This window comes from Xenopus laevis, chromosome 3L, assembly GCF_017654675.1.
Source record: "Xenopus laevis strain J_2021 chromosome 3L, Xenopus_laevis_v10.1, whole genome shotgun sequence".
NCBI classification, from domain to species: Eukaryota; Metazoa; Chordata; class Amphibia; order Anura; family Pipidae; genus Xenopus; species Xenopus laevis.
This window is the reverse complement of record NC_054375.1, coordinates 73,185,239-73,204,056: the sequence shown is the minus strand read 5'-3', so window position 1 is coordinate 73,204,056 and position 18,818 is coordinate 73,185,239. Positions and strand designations below refer to the sequence as shown.

The 18,818-nt window shown below is 35.0% G+C and overlaps 1 protein-coding gene across 3 annotated transcripts in view; it reads left to right on the top strand.

Moving 5' to 3' along the window:
- Positions 1-18,818, top strand: part of dock4.L (dedicator of cytokinesis 4 L homeolog) — a 165,391-nt gene that overhangs the window by 70,884 nt on the left and 75,689 nt on the right. For all 3 annotated transcript variants that reach the window (XM_018252538.2, XM_018252537.2, XM_018252539.2), the window contains exons 9-12: positions 9,986-10,067; positions 11,651-11,711; positions 13,340-13,472; positions 13,719-13,807. In XM_018252538.2, the coding sequence (XP_018108027.1) occupies positions 9,986-10,067; positions 11,651-11,711; positions 13,340-13,472; positions 13,719-13,807 (365 nt within the window). The remainder of the gene's footprint in view (positions 1-9,985; positions 10,068-11,650; positions 11,712-13,339; positions 13,473-13,718; positions 13,808-18,818) is intronic.

Here is an 18,818-nt window from a genome sequence, read left to right as displayed (position 1 = left end):
TTCCCTAGCTTTCACAATTGTTACATAAACTAAGGGGCATGACAAATGCTATGTAAATCCTTCCCACCCCATGGCCAATTATATTAAACACTGCCCCTTTTGTGTTTCTGTTTATAACAATTCTTACATGCATTCTAAATTATTATAGGAATTCTAAAAAGAGACCAATACCTTTTCGATTATCCACATTAATATTTCTTGATTTTGAATGTCTTGAATTTTGTGTTTAGTTGCGTCTGTTAATTAAATTTTGCCAGCACCAGACCTAGCTGTGAGCCTATTGCATAATACATTTAAAGGATAAATATCAAAGCTTTGATCATTTAAAACTTAGATGTGAAAGGTTACCCATTGCAGAGAGTATAAAAGCTCACAACTGTGTTATGTTTTGGGAAGGTAATTGCTTGCAGATTGTAACTTGTCTTATTTTACAAATGCTTTCCAGAGTGATTAAGAATTTAATCATAGATGCATAAGGCATTATATTATTATATTGGTTAGTTCTACAGTATGGTATACCTTTCATCAGTATGTTATGATGTGCAGGCATGGAAGTGCACCACTATTAAGCAAATAAAAAATAGCAAATAGCATGGGGCATTGCTGATGTGTCTGTTAAACTTATATGTACACTTACATTTTAGAATGCTCACTATAAATAATTTTTGTTCATACAACCTATAAGAAAGTTGTAGGCATGTTGTCCTTAAATTGTTATATATTGAGCAATATACTGATCCATTAGGTGGCATGAATCTTTTAACTAAGCAACTTAATAAACATTCTCAGCTGTAAAACAGGGTAATCTATACTTCCATGTCAGTCCCTTATTACCTTTTGCCTAATAATTTTGAATAGGAAGGATTATGGATCATAATGCTTCCTGGGAATTTTGATGTGATAAGAAGAAGCCTACTTGGGTCCGTTTTATTAATATAACCTATAAGTACAGAGGACTGGTGATAAAACCAGTTTTGTGAATGCAGTAGTACTAAGAAATAAACTTCTATATGCAAGCAGGAATAGTACTTTTTCAATTCTGTAATTCTTTGTAACAGTATTAATCGTACCCTAGACTGCATAAAATAAAGGGAAACATTGCATATATATCATTACAGAGACTGTAATTTGGTGAAAGAATGGGCAAATAAAGACTATCCATATATGTATTTAATTATGGAATGCTACATATGTACTGGTTGATCCCGGCAGCAGTAGTTTGCTTCAAATGCATGTTACTTGTCTGACGATAAATGTGCACATTGTACACTTCACTTTAATATGTAGGTGTACCAAGGAAGTTGAAAAATAGAAACATCTCAATAGCAAGTTTTTCATTGAAGTTGAAAACTATTTCAAAGTCAGCTCTCTGCTACCTACCGATTTAAAAATACACATATAAAAAGGAAATAAGAACTGACTGCTGTTTTAATTGGTGTCTTAGTTCTATTCTTCTTTGCTTACTGGCGCTGTCGGTGTGTGGAGGAAGCATTATTACATTTTAAACTGTTCTTTCAGAGAAGAAACAATATATTCTGCTGTGAAACTGTGATCACTGCTTCTAATCAGTGACTCAGGTTGACTTCAATTATACCTCTCTACTTAACATGAATTCCCACAATAAGAAATGAACATTAATGATCATGTTCCTCTGTTTCTAGAAGGGCCACCACCAAGGTTTTACATTACATTCATGATGCCATGCTGCATATTTTTATTCACAATCTAGATTCAAATAATGGAGATGAAGAACACTCGCCTGACATTTTGCAATGGAACCAAATACCGAGAAAAGTAACTGACCATGGTTTATGTTCAGAGATATGCAGAGATGGCAAGGGATGTTTGAAGTTTGATACTTTATCCAAGCAAATTGGTTAGCTAATATACCATCAGTAAAGTCAGTTAAGACCCTAAATACCACTTATAGTTGAACCATAACTGATATCAATTACTATCCTCAGTCTACTGAGGAGTTTTGAGAGCTAGCTGAGGGCCCTTTCCATGCATTACAAAGTGTATTGCTTATAACACTCCTTATATTGACATACAACAGAAGGAGGGAGAATACCAAGAAGTTCTTGTATACTATTACAACACATGATTACACATTAGAGTTTGCTGTCTTTCAGTGGTTGGCTGTGCCCCTCTTCCTTACAGATAAGAACCACCTCAGTGCATAGATGTCCTTGCTTTGATGAAATGGAAGCAGAATATACAGACAGGGAATATATACATGTATTCTAGTTGTAATATAGTACTTTAAAGTGTTTTCATACATACCTGCTTTTAACCCCAGGGCCTGTACTGAAGGTAATAATAGAAATAAGTTTTAAAGTGTGTAATATTGCATTTTACACATCTCTAAGAGGCCTTCGAGTTTGTGTTTTTTAATGAATCAAGAGAAAATGCACCCAAAAAAACCACAACTGCTAATATGCTGAAGAAATTTCCTTGGAACCTCAGGTAGTCTGTATTTATTAGCAAAAAAAAACTTTGAAATGTTGACAGAGTTTTTTTTAGCCTAATTGAAAATGAATGGAACAAAGTGATTGTCTCTGGTGCATGACTTTTTTTTAGCGAAAAAACGTGAGCTGTAATATTTGATAAATAATCTAACATTCAAGAAAAAAAATTGCATGAGTTTTTTTCCTCAACGTTGAAAACTAGTAAGTAGGCCTCTAGGAGTCCTGAGTTACTGAGCATGGGTTAGTGTATTTACAACTGATATAATAATTTAGCTTTATATTCTTTACTGTAATACACTCTACCTACCAATATGCTACCTTTTTTGCACCAAAAAAAGAGCAAAATCCTGACAATAATATATTCTTTGAGCCATATGGGGCCCTTCCCAATCAGTAAGAAAACCAATACACTGTTCTAAAAACTATTTCCCCAATAGGTTCAGACAGTTGTATTAGCACACATCAAGTTGAATTTAAAACAAATAGTCTTGATAAAGTTATATTTTTAACAAACATGTTTGTTGGGGACTGATCTGTTGGAGGAAAGCTCACTCACAGAACACAGAGAATGGTTGATTGGTTCATGCAAGGGATCTGTAGCAAGCTAGGTACTTTAAAAAAAAATGCAATATTTATGCCTGGGAATTTTTGGGTTTGAAACATTCAATGATAACATTTCAAGATGCCAACTCCCAGGGGCCGATTCATCAAGGGTCGAATATCGAGGGTTAATTAACCCTCGATATTCGACTAGGAACTAAAATCCTTCGACTTCGAATATCGAAGTCGAAGGATTTAGCGCAAATGCTACGATCGAACGATCGAAGGATTATTCCTTCGATCGAACGATTAAATCCATCGAATCGAACGATTCTAAGGATTTAAATCCAACGATCGAAGGAATATCCTTCGATCAAAAAAACTTAGGCAAGCCTATGGGGACCTTCCCCATAGGCTAACATTGACTTCGGTAGCTTTTAGCTGCCGAAGTAGGGGGTCGAAGTTTTTTTTAAAGAGGCAGTACTTCGACTATCGAATGGTCGAATAGTCGAACGATTTTTAGTTCGAATCCCTCGATTCGAAGTCGTAGTCGATGGTCGAAGTAGCCCAAAAAACACATCGAAATTCGAAGTTTTTTTACTTCGAATCCTTCACTCGAGCTTGATGAATCGGCCCCCAGTGTAAAATAATAGTTTAAAATCCACAAGCTAGTGGCTCCAACCAACCGCAAATTCAACAAGGAATTATAAAGTATAAATAGATTGTGTGTTGTGTTACAGCACTGAAATACACAATATGGCAATGTATCCAAACTAAATTTAATGTATAAAATATAAATACTGTAGATTGTGTGGAATTAAAATACTGTTTATTCAATTTAACATACATTTTACAATCAATACGTGACTGGCCAGTTTACTAATTCATACACATTATAAATATAAAATATAATAATTCAAAAGTATCTAATAAAATTCACTAAAAAATGTTTTCAAAATTCCTCAGCAAGAAATGGAGTCCTCAAACGCAATAAGCAACCGCAGTTGTTCAGAATGCTAGTGCTACTGGAAACAGTAGCCCTGTGTAAAAAAAAAAAAAAAAAAAGCCATTGCAGTCAAGTATCTGTGAGTTACAGTTCAACAACCTCTAATTACTGTAAAATGCCAACGCAGTCAAGTAGCTGTGAGTAACAGTTCAGTAACCTATTGATTGTAAAATGTTTCTACATTTTTTTAGTGTCAAAATTCACACATTCTAATTTTAATTTCCCAATTTGAAAATAAATTAGATTGTGAGATTTATCACACCTCAACCATTTGAATAATTGCCACCTAAAACCTGCCGAGTTAATTTACAAGTCAATGGCAGAGGTCCATTGAACCATTTGCAAATGTTAATTGCCTTCCTGACATTCAAGTTTTTTTCGGAGGAAAAACTCGATTAGAATTTGATTCAAATTGGATTCAAAATTTCGATTCGGGACTATTAGATTGAATATTAGGGGGCCGATTCACTAAGGGTCGAATATCGAGGGTTAATTAACCCTCAATATTCGACTGGGAATTAAAATCCTTCGACTTCGAATATCGAAGTCGAAGGATTTAGCGCAGATAGTACGATCGAAGGATTATTCCTTCGATCGAACGATTAAATCCTTCGAATCGTTCAATTCGAAGGATTTTAATCCAACGATCGAAGGAATATCCTTCGATCAAAAAAACTTGGGAAAGCCTATGGGGACCTTCCCCATAGGCTAACATTGAGTTCGGTAGCTTTTAGATGGCGAACTAGGGGGTCGAAGTTTTTTTTAAAGAGACAGTACTTTGATTGTCGAATGGTCGAATAGTCAAACGATTTTTAGTTCGAATCCTTCGATTCGAAGTCGTAGTCGAAGGTCGAAGTAGCCCATTCGATGGTTGAAGTAGCCCAAAAAACACTTCGAAATTCGAAGTTTTTTTTACTTCGAATCCTTCACTCGAAGTTAGTGAATCAGCCCCTAGATGCTCAAATATTTTCTTAAATAACCTTTCATTCCAGTTGTGAGTATATTCAAATTTATTTGACTTTATTCAACCGTTGATTAATGTGCCTCTATGTGTAACAATTATTTTTGAAAGAAAAATCTTGCTAAAAGCTGCCAAAAATTTTCTTATATAAAAAAAAATACCTCAACTAACAAGGTGAACAGGTGCAACATTTTTGTATTTTTTAATAGGGATGTAGCGAACGTCGGAAAAAAAGTTCGCGAACTTGCGCAAAAATGCGAGCGGTTCGCGAACGGTTCGCGAACCCCATAGACTTCAATGGGAAGGCGAACTTTAACATCTAGAAAAGACATTTCTGGCCAGAAAAATGATTTTAAAGTTGTTTAAAGGGTGCAACGACCTGGACAGTGGCATGCCAGAGGGGGATCAAGGGCAAAAATGTATCTGAAAAATCTGCCTGTGTGTGCTTGGAAGAGATAGTGTAGGGGGAGAGCTGTTAGTGATTTCAGGGACAGATGATAGTAAGTTTGCTGGCTAGTAATCTGCTTGATACTGCTCTGTATTGGAGGGACAGAAGTCTGCAGGGATTTGAGGGACATTTTAGCTTAGGTAGCTTTGCTGGCTAGTAATCTACTGTTCTCTTTAAACAACTGCCATACGTTGACCTTGTAGGCATTGTTTGCCCAGTTTTTTTGGACGCAGCCACTGAAGCACAGTTGCCAGAAAAAATATGCCATATAAATGCTGAAAATAGTCATTTTTCGCCATACGTTGACCTTGTAGACATTGTTTGCCCAGTTTTTTTGGTTGCAGCCACTGAAGCACAGTTGCCAGAAAAAATATGCCATATAAATGCTGAAAATAGTCATTTTTTGCCATATACGTTGAGTCAACGTATGGCAAAAAATGACTATTTTCAGCATTTATATGGCATATTTTTTCTGGCCTCTGTGCTTCAGTGGCTGCGGCCAAAAAAACTGGGCAAACAATGCCTACAAGGTCAACGTATACACTACTACAGCGGTGGATACGGATTACGTAAAATATATTATGACTGCTTGAAAAAAGTCACTCCGGTATTTTTTCTGGAGACGGTAATATTATGGATATTTAGACAGAATGTGAACAAGGTCACACAGCTAGATGGCGGGTTGAAGAAAACAGTGTGCAAATAATGCCTACAGGGCAAATAATGCCTAAAAGGTCAACGTATACACTACTACAGCGGTGGATACGGATTACGTAAAATATATGAATGCTGCTTGAAAAAAGTGACTCCGGTGTTTTTTCTGGAGACGGTAATATTATGGATATTTAGACAGAATGGGAACAAGGTCACACAGCTCGATGGCGGGTTGAAGAAAACAGTGTGCAAATAATGCCTACAAGGCCAACGTATACACTACTACAGCGGTGGATACGGATTACGTAAAATATATGAATGCTGCTTGAAAAAAGTGACTCCGGTGTTTTTTCTGGAGACGGTAATATTATGGATATTTAGACAGAATGGGAACAAGGTCACACAGCTCGATGGCGGGTTGAAGAAAACAGTGTGCAAATAATGCCTACAAGGCCAACGTATACACTACTACAGCGGTGGATACGGATTACGTAAAATATATTATGGCTGCTTGAAAAAAGTGACTCCGGTGTTTTTTCTGGAGACGGTAATATTATGGATATTTAGACAGAATGTGAACAAGGTCACACAGCTCGATGGCGGGTTGAAGAAAACAGTGTGCAAATAATGCCTACAGGGCAAATAATGCCTAAAAGGTCAACTTATACACTACTACAGCGGTAGTAAAATAAAAAAAGTAAAATAAAAAAAAATGAATATTAAAAAAAAAAAATTAAAGTTGGTGCTGCTGAACTACTAGGAGCAGCAGATTAGCACACCAGTCCCACTCCCCAACACTGCTAGACTAATAGCACTGGGCTCTTATAGTAGTAGTAGTAGTAGTAGTAGTAAAACAACAAAAAAATAAATAAAAGCAGTCCTTACAAGGACTACTGTTATTGCAGCAGTCAGCAGATGAGATCAGAAGCAGGATAGCTGCCCACTGCAGCTACATACAGAGCACTGCAGTAGAAGGTAGATTACTAGCCAGCAAAGCTACCTAAGCTAAAATGTCCCTCAAACCCCTGCAGACTTCTGTCCCTCCAATAACAGAGCAGTATCAAAACGATTACTAGCCAGCAAACTTTCAACTGTCCCTGAAATCACTAACAGGCAGCAGCTCTCTCCCTACACTATCTCTTCAGCACACACAGGCAGAGTGAAAAAACGCTGCAGGGCTTCGGTTTTTATAGGGAAGGGGAGTGGTCCAGGGGAGAGCTTCCTGATTGGCTGCCATGTACCTGCTGGTCTGGGGTGAGAGGGCAAAAAAAAGCGCCAACAATGGCGAACCCAAAATGGCGAACGTCGCGCGACGTTCGCGAACTTCCGGCGAGCGCGAACACCCGATGTTCGCGCGAACAAGTTCGCCGGCGAACAGTTCGCCGGCGAACAGTTCGCGACATCTCTATTTTTTAATGAACAACATTGAGTATTCAAATGAGAATCAGATCCAAATAATATATGTATAGTTATATTTCCTGCTTTTTCTTTTATTTCACCCATTCATTATTTGTATCAAGGCCCTCCAGTGATGAGTGATATTGATTGGCACTCAGAGGGTCCACCATCTCATTTGTAAAGCAGAAATAGACTTTCTTTTTGTTTCAGATCTTGCCTAATTATCCTTGTTCTCCTATCTAGACTCCACTGATTCCTTCCCTTCTGTTAAAATTGTTAATCTGTTGGGTTAAAATCCCATCTGACCTGCTAAAATTAATCTGTTGAGAAAGAGTCCATTGTCTCTTCTATCTCTTTCAAGACAGCTGAATTTGAGACACACATTTCTAAACTGGCACATTTGCTTTATGTAGCTACAGTCCAGCAGCATTCCAAACTAGAACTGAATGTTTGTGTCTGCAGGAGGGCTGTGTTCAGTTCCAGTTGTCTGATTATAATCAAGCATGTGTAATATGGTGATGGAATTCCTTTCTGATATGCTTATATAAGTTAATGAGCACTCACAATTTAATTCGCATCTACAGTATATTCATAAATACTTGCTTTTGTTTTTTTTAGAAAATATGGTTGCATTTATAATATTTGCTGGAAAGCTCTACAGATCTACATTGTAGACTTATCTCATATGTTTAAACACCAATTTTAGACAAAAAAATAAAAGCTAGAAAGCAATTGCAAAAAGTCTTTATTTCTGGCATCCTATCTAAAAACACCTGAACTGTTAAAATGTGTTTGGAACTGCTTTAAAGGACTTGTAAAATCTATTCTGCACATTTGTGGTCAAAAGTACAAAAATGATATGTAATATTCACTTAGTTTATGAAATATTGGCAGGAAATATATTATTGCATGGATATATATTACAAATATTTGAAGTTTTAGGATGGTTTTTTTTTTTAGAAATAACACTTAGCAGGGTGTTTATATTTGGAATTAGCTGTTCTACTTTTGGATTTTTTTGGTTTTCTTTATATGGCCTTTTCTAACAGTCTGTTTAAAAAGGTCTTTCTTTATGTGAACTATGAATTGACACAGGCTGTCAACCTGACCATAACTGACCTAGGGCATTGGCCCATATATTGGGCAGTACTATGCCCCCCACCACACACAACAACAAACAAAAATATGTGGGGTTTCACATATGCAACAGCAAATCATTTATTTTATAATAGTTTCATATACACAGTATAGTGGAGAGAGGATATTGTGCTGAGGAGAATTGTAAAGACATAATCTAAAAGTACTGTAATATAGAGCAATAATTTATTGGACAGAATATAGTGCCTTAGGTTTTAGAAGGCAGTGAATGCATTGAAATTGTTTAACCAAGTTTTCTGCAAATATAATTTTGAATTATCTGCCTAGTAAATTGTTATAAAGTATCAGAAAACTGGATGTTGAAATCTATCTATTCCTGCAAGAAAGAGTTTTATTAACGCCATATCAAAGAGGGTGACATTTATATGAAAGGGTAAACAGACAATACTCTTTGCTAAAAGCAAAACAATTGCAATATTTAACTTTTGAAAAAACAGAACCATTAGAAGAAATATTTATATGCATTGTGCTACTCACAAAAGCTATGCCCTAAGCCACAAGCATTTCTGACATCTTCTTCCCTATTCTCTCTCTATTTCTTACCCTCTCTTTCTCCTCCTTTATCGCTCTCTCTGTCTCCTTTATTTGGCCTTGTTTCATATGATGCTGACATGTTGTCATATTCCTTCAATTTGATCTATTGACATTACTCAGGAATTATGTGCTATAACAACAGGTATATGCTCAAAATATTATAACAACACTCTAACGGCTTTTCCTGTTTATCCCTACTGACAACTTGTCACTTGTTTTACTCCTGACTCTTTACTCATTAACACAATAAATAGTTAGAAGGGAAAAAAAAAAAAATTGATTGTTGCAAGTAATATTTCAAAGAAAATAACATGTACATTACTGTAGGTTTCCCTTGGATAGTGAACTAGAACAAAAATGTTTGTATTTTGAATACATTATTTAACTGATAATTTTAAGCTAGTGTGTTCCCTTCAGTGTTATCTTCAGGTGAGCTACAAAATCATTAAAAAGTGTGGAGAATGATCTCTTTGCATTTGAAAACTCATTAAACATGTTTTAAATGTATTTGCCTGTTTACACTGTTTCTTACTGTGTGATAACCTATGTAGTCTTTACTCATTTTTCATTCTGCGTATTCTATATTCAGATGTGGTCTTGGAGTGGACCCAAACTGGCAAATAAAACAATTACTGTGATAATGCTGACAGGGTGTCAAGTTTGGAACATACTGCTGAAAGCATTTATCTAAACCTTGACAGAACACAAATTTGTGAGCTGTACAATGAAAGCTGAAATGCACCATAGACAATAAAATATGCTGATGGACTGTTCAAATAGGCTTACTTGAATATTAAACTAATATTCTTTGCTTTCAGCGAAAGGTTCTTTGTGAGACTGAATAAAAATGGATTGCCTAAATCTCCTGAGAAGTCTGAGCGATACAGTTCTCTCTTTATTGTAAGTGATATATTTATGGTATTCATGTCATATCTGTTTCAGCCTAATTATTGCATTATACTGTTTTGTGCAATCAACAGAAGTGATATAGTGCTTTTAAGCTAAATTAAAAGCTACTCTATTGTCAGCTGTAGTTGAAGAAAGTACATTATAAAATGTACAAATGGAAATTCCAGACAAGAAAAGTATACCCTAATATGGGGCTGTTTGTTATACTATTGGGGACAAATTTGTGTTAATGCAGGTAATAGGTTATGGGAGTGAGAGCAACTACAGTTGTTCATCTCCACACACTAATGAAAAGGTACACACAGTGCTGCAATTGTCATAAAAACTTAATTTAATAAGCAACGTGTTTGTACTAAACATCTCAGACATGGAAGTACTCTTGTTTAACTCATAATTGAAAACCATTCAAAACATATTGTTTTAAAGGAGAACTAAATCCTAAAAATGAATATGGGCAAAAATGCCATATTATATGTACTGTATTTATTGCACCAGCCTAAAGTTTCAGCTTCTCATTAGCAGCAATGATCCAGGACTTCAACTTGTCACAGTGTGTCACCATCTTGGAAAGTGTCTGCGACACTCACATGCTCAGTGTGCTTTGAGCAACTGTTGAGAACCTAAGCTTAGGGGTTTTATATGAGCTGATGCTACAAGGCTGGTTATTAAATTCTCATGCTAGTTGCACTGGTTTCTGTGCTGCCATGTAGTAATTATCTATATTAAGTACTAATCAGCCTTATATTGTGACATTTATATTCTATGAGTGCTGTATATTGTGAGTGGGTCCCTAAGCTCAGTAACTGTGAAAAGCACAGATCATGTGCAGTGAATCAGCAGCAAAGAAGATGGTGAGTTACTAGGGCATGTTTAGAGTCACAGATCATTACTGCTAAAAGGGCTGTGGTTGCCTTGGGCAGGTACAGAAGCTCAATACATAATGTACAACATTCTAGCCTACTTCTTTAGTTAAGCCTTACTTCTCCTTTAATTATAATATGCCAGACAGTTTAAGGACCAGTAACTCTAAAAATAGCCTCTAAAAAACAGCTGCCATTTTAACTGCCTGGCAAAATCCTTACCAGAAAAACTGCAAGAAACTGTGTAGATGTTTTGAAAATGCAAACTGAGGTGTATTTACATAATATCAAATGGGGGATCTAGTAATGTGTGCATTTGGCTGTTTGACCAATTGATCACCAAAGGGTACCAGAGCTCAGTTCCAGCACTGTGCTCTAACACTCCACCCATTTGTTAATTCCCAAATGTAATTAGCATTGTGCTAAAATCGAATGGGGAGACTTAACAGTTTAATAAAAAATAATTGTCCACATTATTGCCTTTTTCATGTTTTTTCAACCTATTGCTTGCTAATGCTTTCAATGCGGTGTATACAACTATATGTTCTGCTATAGTATTGTACAGTCCTTTAATAACATGCTTTAGTAATGTCAGTACTGATGATAGTACCTTTGCGGTAGTATTCAGTGAATCAGTGAATAAAGAATCGATAAATAGAAATGCATACTTTTGTCTATGAAAACCATATTTCTTAAATGATTCTCTTATTTTAGGACCTAAGCTCGGGTGACCTTCGAAAAGACATTTTCATTACAGTACACATAATCAGAATAGGTATGGATTAAAGCATTTAAGTTTCATGTTTCATTACATTTTGTACATCCAATTCAAATTTTTGCTGGCTATATGGAAATTGAATTTAGAAATTAATAAATGTCTCTGCATTTGTCTTGTTTTTAGCAGAGGTAATATTATTGGATGAAGCCTAAAACAGATGGTTAAACATTTAGATTGGATCTACACATGGGTGTAAAATGTTTTTATATGCTTACTCTGGCAATTCCATGTACGGTTCTGGTTAAATAAGAGAGAAACCCTGAAACTAATATATACACATATTTTTTATTAATATAACCATAGCAAAACAACTTTAACCCATTAACTGTCATTGGACTAAGAACATAGTGCTGGTGCAGTTGATTTGTTTGTTGTCAGCTATTTGATCTATGGAGTGCATTTATTGTCAATGCATGACTGACCGTGCCACTATAAGGGATAAACTGCATATAATAATGAAAATAAGAAATGGAGATCTGTAGAACGGGTGTGTACAATCTAGTTCTGCAGTAGCATTTCCCTCTTATATTTACATTATAATACACAAAAGCCATGAATATCCTGTAAATTATATCCTTATAAACAGTGAGTTCTGATGTCATCAGTTATAAACGGTGAGTTCTGATGTCATTTCTGTCACATGACTCATTGAAATTTGTGTATTATAATAAATAAAGTACCCCCAGTTGCAAAATATGAGGATATTAGAAGTTACCTCGGAGTTTCATGACCTGTATAAAAACACTCGGCCTTCGGCCTCGTGTTTTTATATGGTCATGAAACTCCTCGGTAACTTATAATATCCTTATATTTTACAAGAGGGGGTACTTTATTCACTATATAAATTAAGAATAGGTAACAGCAACTAACTAAAATTTGAGTCGAATTTGAGTATGTCGATAGTCAAAGTATTTTTTCAGCGAAAACGGCCGTATTCGATCGAAGTAAAATCGTACGATTGAACGATTTAACCCTTCGGTTCCAAAGATTCAAAGGATTTTTTACAAAAGAACTTCGACTTCTCAAAACTTGCCCAAAAGCCTCAGATAGGCTCTAGGAGGTCCCCCATAGGCTAAACAGCAATTTGGCAGGTTTTAGGTGGCGAAGTGTCGAAGTCGAAGTTTTTTAAAGAGACAGTACTTCGATTTTCGAGTGGTCAAATTGTCGAAGGTTTTTCAATTCAAGTCGAATTTGGCCTATTCGATGGTCGAGTACCCAATTACTTCGAAATTTCTCTTCGACCTTTGATAAATCTGCCCCTAAGTGTGTGTTCAGGTACTAGTACCATAATGAATAAAATCATTACACATAATGATTATACCTATGTTTGCATGACTGCAATTGTGTCTGCCTTCTAAAATTAGCCCTTTACGTTTTAATGCTAAGGAAATTTGAAAACTTCTCAATATTGTTTTTTTCTGCTTTTGGTAATACTTATTTTTTCATTTTGTCTCTCCTTTACTTTTCTGCATCAGCATTTTTCTTTAACAAGTATTCCAAACTACTTGGAGTTGTACCAAACAGAAAAATCCTGGTGCTATAATATATTAGTTTTCTGTAACAGTTATTGCATTATCATACATATCTCCTTATTTTAACTATTTATTTCTGTTCTGCATGGGAAGGTCGAATGGGAGCAGGTGAAAAAAAGAACTCTTCAAACATACAGTATCGACGGCCTTTTGGGTGTGCAGCTCTCAGCATTGCTGATCTTCTAACAGGAGAATCAAAGGATGATCTTGTACTAAAAGTGTATATGTAAGAACGTTTTTCCATTTTATATTTACAGAATGATTTATAGCACATTTTCATAAAGTAGTTCTGAACTTAGAAAAACAGATTGAAAAGGAAAGGGTTTTATAAGGGAAAATAATGCTACTAAATGTGACATCCTTCATCAAGTCTTTATTACTGATATGTTGTTGGTAAATGGGTACAACACAAAAATCATAAAACAGAATCTGTTTTATTGTCCTCTTTAATCTCCCTGCTATGTTATTACAGGTGCAACACTGAAAGTGACTGGTATCAAATACATGAAAATATTATAAAAAAATTGAATGCTCGATATAATTTGACAGGTTCCAACACAGGTAAGTCTATTTATAAGTATGGTGCTGTTTTCCATGGTACTGGCTTGTACAAATATATATTAAAAACTGGTATGAGCCCATTTTATTAGAGGACTAGTATTCTGTTTTTTTAATACTTATGGGAGCCCCAAACTTATATCTTAAATTTGAGACCCACATATGCTAATTTTATACAAACTGGTTGTAGTTGTGTCATTATTGAAAGCATGAAGAGAAGGCATTTTTTTTTATAGTTTTCATTGTTCTGTTCTCTAGTTGACAGAAAATCCCACAGCTGTATTTTTCAGAAGAGCAATGCTAAACATGGAACATAGAATTAGGAAGTGTTTGTCCTAAAGTCCAACTTAAACAATATGTAGCATCATAATCTGGAGATATTTTTTATCAAATAATAACCAGATTTAGGCTGTTTCTAAAGGGATAGCTAGTTGCCAGTGTTACAATTATCATTCTGCAGTGCTGCTGAGAAAAAAGTGTGTTCTCATTCAGGAAAATGTGGCTTTGTTGTATAGTCCCAATGGGTTTCATCTTGGTTTGATGGTTAAGATTATGTAGAAAATTATTAATATAATAAAAAAATTGAATGCTACACAACCAAATAAACTTATTAAAGTATAATCATATGACAGCAAAAGGCAGAAGTGTTAAAAAATTATGTCATAAATTATGGGGGTTATTTTTCTAAGGTCAAGTTGTGTTTTTTTTTTCAAAAAAAACTAGCTTTTTGAGGGTAGTTTCACTAAGAAACTCAAATTTTTCAGGTTAAAAAAATTTATTTTTAATAGATTTATTATGCCCCAAAGCTGCTAAAAGCCAGAATCCAAAAATACTCCAGCTAAAATCAAATGAGGTCACGTGGAAGTCAATGACAGAGGTCCCTTTAACCATTTGAAGATGTTTTTTTGCCTTCATGATTTTTTAGGTATTTTTACTGTTGCTTGAAAACCAGATTATTTCTAACGGTTTTAGCCTATAACACGATAAATTTGATGTATTTGAGTTTTTACCCCTGATTGCATTCAATCAAGTTTTTTACATTCAGGTTTTTTTTTTTTTAAATAAGCAAACATTCCAGTTGTGAGTTTATTTGAGGTAAAAAAAAACTCACAGACTCGACCTTTGACAAATAGCCACCTATCATAAATATGTTTGTGCAGCAGTAGGATGCTGTAAGCATTAGAAACTCCAACTGACAGGTTGAGGAAACCTGTTGGCAAAGAAGTCGGTTTAGGAACTTGAAAAGCAAGACAATTACTTACAAAAGCAAACCTTTTAGTGCAATAAGATCAACATGACTTATAGGTAACTTTTTATGTACATTAATATTTTGAAATGCATTTTTTTCTTGTCGGTATCACTTTAAGATGTGGCAGGCAGGAATTCCACAACAGCAGTTAAAAAAATGTGAAATTAATGGTGGGGTATGACTCAAATAGTTTGCAAGCAATTCATGCTTTGAAGGATGTAGTAACTATTGATGGGTAGTTGTAGTCAGACAACCTCCTGTAGGGTATATTTTTGGCTGCGTATAATGAACCAAGTCAAAGGGCCAGACCTGGTTTTGGTTAATATGAAACCAGCTGTATATAATGAAGCTGACTAGCCAGGAAATAAAATATTAAAAGAGGAAGAGTAAAACAAAAGATTTAAACTGTCTTTATTAGTTTGGGCCATGAGAGTGTGCCATGTTTTCCTTGGTTGCTTATTGACTCTAAATATAAATGTACCTTAGAAATAATATCTGTATATCCAAGCAATTTCCCACTTATAGGCAAGAAACATTTCAGAAACACTTCACTTGTGTAAGATTACTTTTAATTAAAAAAATAAGGTTCTAATTAATTAGGAGTATCTCATATATAATTACACATAATAGATTGGTAAATTAAGGTATATAAGTTTGATGATGCTCACCAAGATTATCTATGGACTTGCATAGTAGGGGTAATTAGCCTTAAAATAAATTTTTAGTATATTGACTGTAGTATTCTATTCTTTTGCTCTGCAGCTATGCAACATAAGAACATAAGCTTGTGCAGTTTAGCTTATGTAGAAAAGGTACATAAACACTGCCTGAACTTCCATATATAAAAATAAATATGTTTTTGTTTTACACAAACGTACCTGATTCCACATATTGAAAGACAACGTGATTAGTTGTTTTTCAAGATCCCTTATGCTGAGAGTATAATGCAACCCCCTCCATCACTTTGTTCCATTGAAAAGTGGTGAATTCTGGGACTTAAAGTCTTTCTGCTTCCTATATTGATTGGTGGGGGTGGAGTACTGGCAAACACACTGACAGGTGTTTATGGTTTCCTTTCAATCTGTGGAATCAGGTATGTTTGTGTAAAATAAAAATTTTATATCTGAAAGTTCAGTGCTGATGTACATTTTATATATGAGCCCAACTGAATGAGGTATATATTTGCTAAAAGCTTGGCTTGGTTTTCTGTAAACTTGTTTATTAATGAGACACTAAGCAATATATGAGTAAATGGCCTGCAATCATGAGATAAGTGTGTGCAAGGGGAATGCTGCCAGATATCACCAGGTGGTGTGCAATTGTTCCCTTTAAGATTAGGCATGTTCCATTTTCATAAGGAACAATTGCAGATCATTGTCTCCTGCTGCCTGTACATGCTGTGCCCTCTAAAAAACATTTAAACATGTATAAGAAAGAAAATGAAACCCAACATAAAAAGCAAAATCCTATTGCATACATAGATGAATCTCTTTCTTCATCTTATACCAGATGATTGTCTCAAATTTTAGCATATGAGCATGCTATAGACTATGATGTTTGGCTTCCCTTTAAACGTGCTACCTAGAATATATGTTTAAGGTGTTGTACCATGTTAGCCATTGAAAAAATGCACAAAATTTAAAGTTTGGTAATACCTTTATTGGCTAACTGAATAAGTAACAATTGCAAGCTTTCGGAGCACAGTCCTCTTCTTCAGGCATATTACAAATGAAAGGCTGGAAAGGCACATCATATATATACTGTTAGGTCATTGAAAAAGGGTTTACGGGCAATAAATTCGAAAGTTACAGATAGACAGAGATAACTTGTAGAGATAATAAAAGTAACTAGGGTGGGTTGTAAATAGTCCAGGGGTCTGGATTCAGTCAGGTCACATAGCTTGAACTAGACCAAGACAGAATAGGGTAAGGTTAACACAACAGTGTAAATTAGGAGTTTAGTTCAGATATGACTTTAATTAAGGGAAATGACACCTAGAAAAAAACACAGCTAAGGACAATCTACAACTTAAAAGACACTTTCCTTAGGCTGACTTCACAACAAGGCGCTGACTATACTAGTGTCTGCTTCCTTTACTAAAGCTAGGGGGCTTATCAATTTTTGGGCTGAAATATTGTATTATCTTTACTTTCATGTGTAGTTTGCCTGAAGAAGGGGCCTGTGTGCTCCGAAAGCTTGCAATTGTTACTTATTCAGTTAGCCAATAAAAGGTATCACCAAACTTTACATTTTCTAGAATATATATATGCATGTAAAGTTGGTAAGCTGTGTCTCACACTAAAGAACATGCTCATCAAGATTAATTGGTGAATGTTTCAGTTGTCTTTTACCCAGTTGGTTGTCCTTCTGGACCTGGACCTAAAAGCTTTAGCCAATAGAAATAAAGTGACTTGTCCAAGACCACATGCAGGTGATGTGGGCATTTTAAAACCATAAATTAACTTGGAGAAAACGTTTTCATTGTGCATAATGTTACTGAAGTGTCAGCTGAGAAAGAAGCAGGGCTTTTTAGAGCAGAAATGACCTCATTACAGATGATTTGCATCATATTTTAAATTCTTTTATACAGTCGTTGTGATTAAAGCTGATGCTTTTATATAAATCCAAGTTATTGATATCCATGTATAGTTTAAAAATGAGTAAAAACATAAATACAAAATTTTGAGTTTAATGGTGTGTGTTTTTACATGGTTCAATTCTGCCTCATGACAGTAGACATGATAGATGATTAAGGGATTTATAAAATTGTTACTAAATCAGTAGAAAAACAAAAGTGTGAAATAATGGGCACTTTAGTCGGTGTTTTGAGGAGAACAAAAACCTAAAAACAAATATGACTAAAAATGTTGTATTTTATATACTGAACTGTACCAGCCTACATGTTTAGTATTCCTGTAATAGTAAAGATACAGGCCTTCAAATTTGTGTACAGGAACTTTCCATCTTTTGTTCTATTTTGGGAGTATCCATGACACTGCACATGATCATTGTGCTCTTGGTAGCTGTTGAAAAGCCAAGCTTAGGGATTGGCGCAAATCATTAAGCAAAAATTTAGGTTCACCTATCATAGAAACTGTTGCTAGACTAAGAGGCAGACTATTACATTTTGATGCCAATTTCACTGGTTTGTGAGCTGCCATGTAATGAAGATTTGAATATCTAATCAGCCTTGTATTGTGATATTATATTCTATATATAAAGTTTATTCTGAGAGTATGTGCTGTGAATCAGCAAAAAAGAAGACGGGGCTACTGGGGGCATATTCAGAGGCACAGAACTTCAATGATAAAGGGCTGTGTTTTTTAATGGAACTGATTAATTGAGTACACACAATAAATCAATGCGAATAAGTATCTCTTAAAATTTAATTCATTTAGCTAAAAATATATTGAAAACAATTAATTAATTGGACATATACAATTCATTAAGGCATTAAATTGATGGTGCTTAAGAATTTAGAATTTATCATAATTGTAAAGGAGAAACAACCTATTGATTAAGTAACAACTGGATTAATCGTCGGTCTCTAACGTTGAGACAAAATCCTCAAGGGGCATAGAATGCAAGGGGAAATTTATGCAGTCACTAACAAGGTTTCCTTTCTATATCTTCTTTTATTTTAAAATTGTGTGTCAATATTCTTGAAGTGTCTGAAGAGGTTATTGAGTGTGAAGAGTTAATTTATGCTTTCCAATAAAAATTCTAATGGAATGTGGTCACCAGGTCTGATATGGAAGCTCCGGA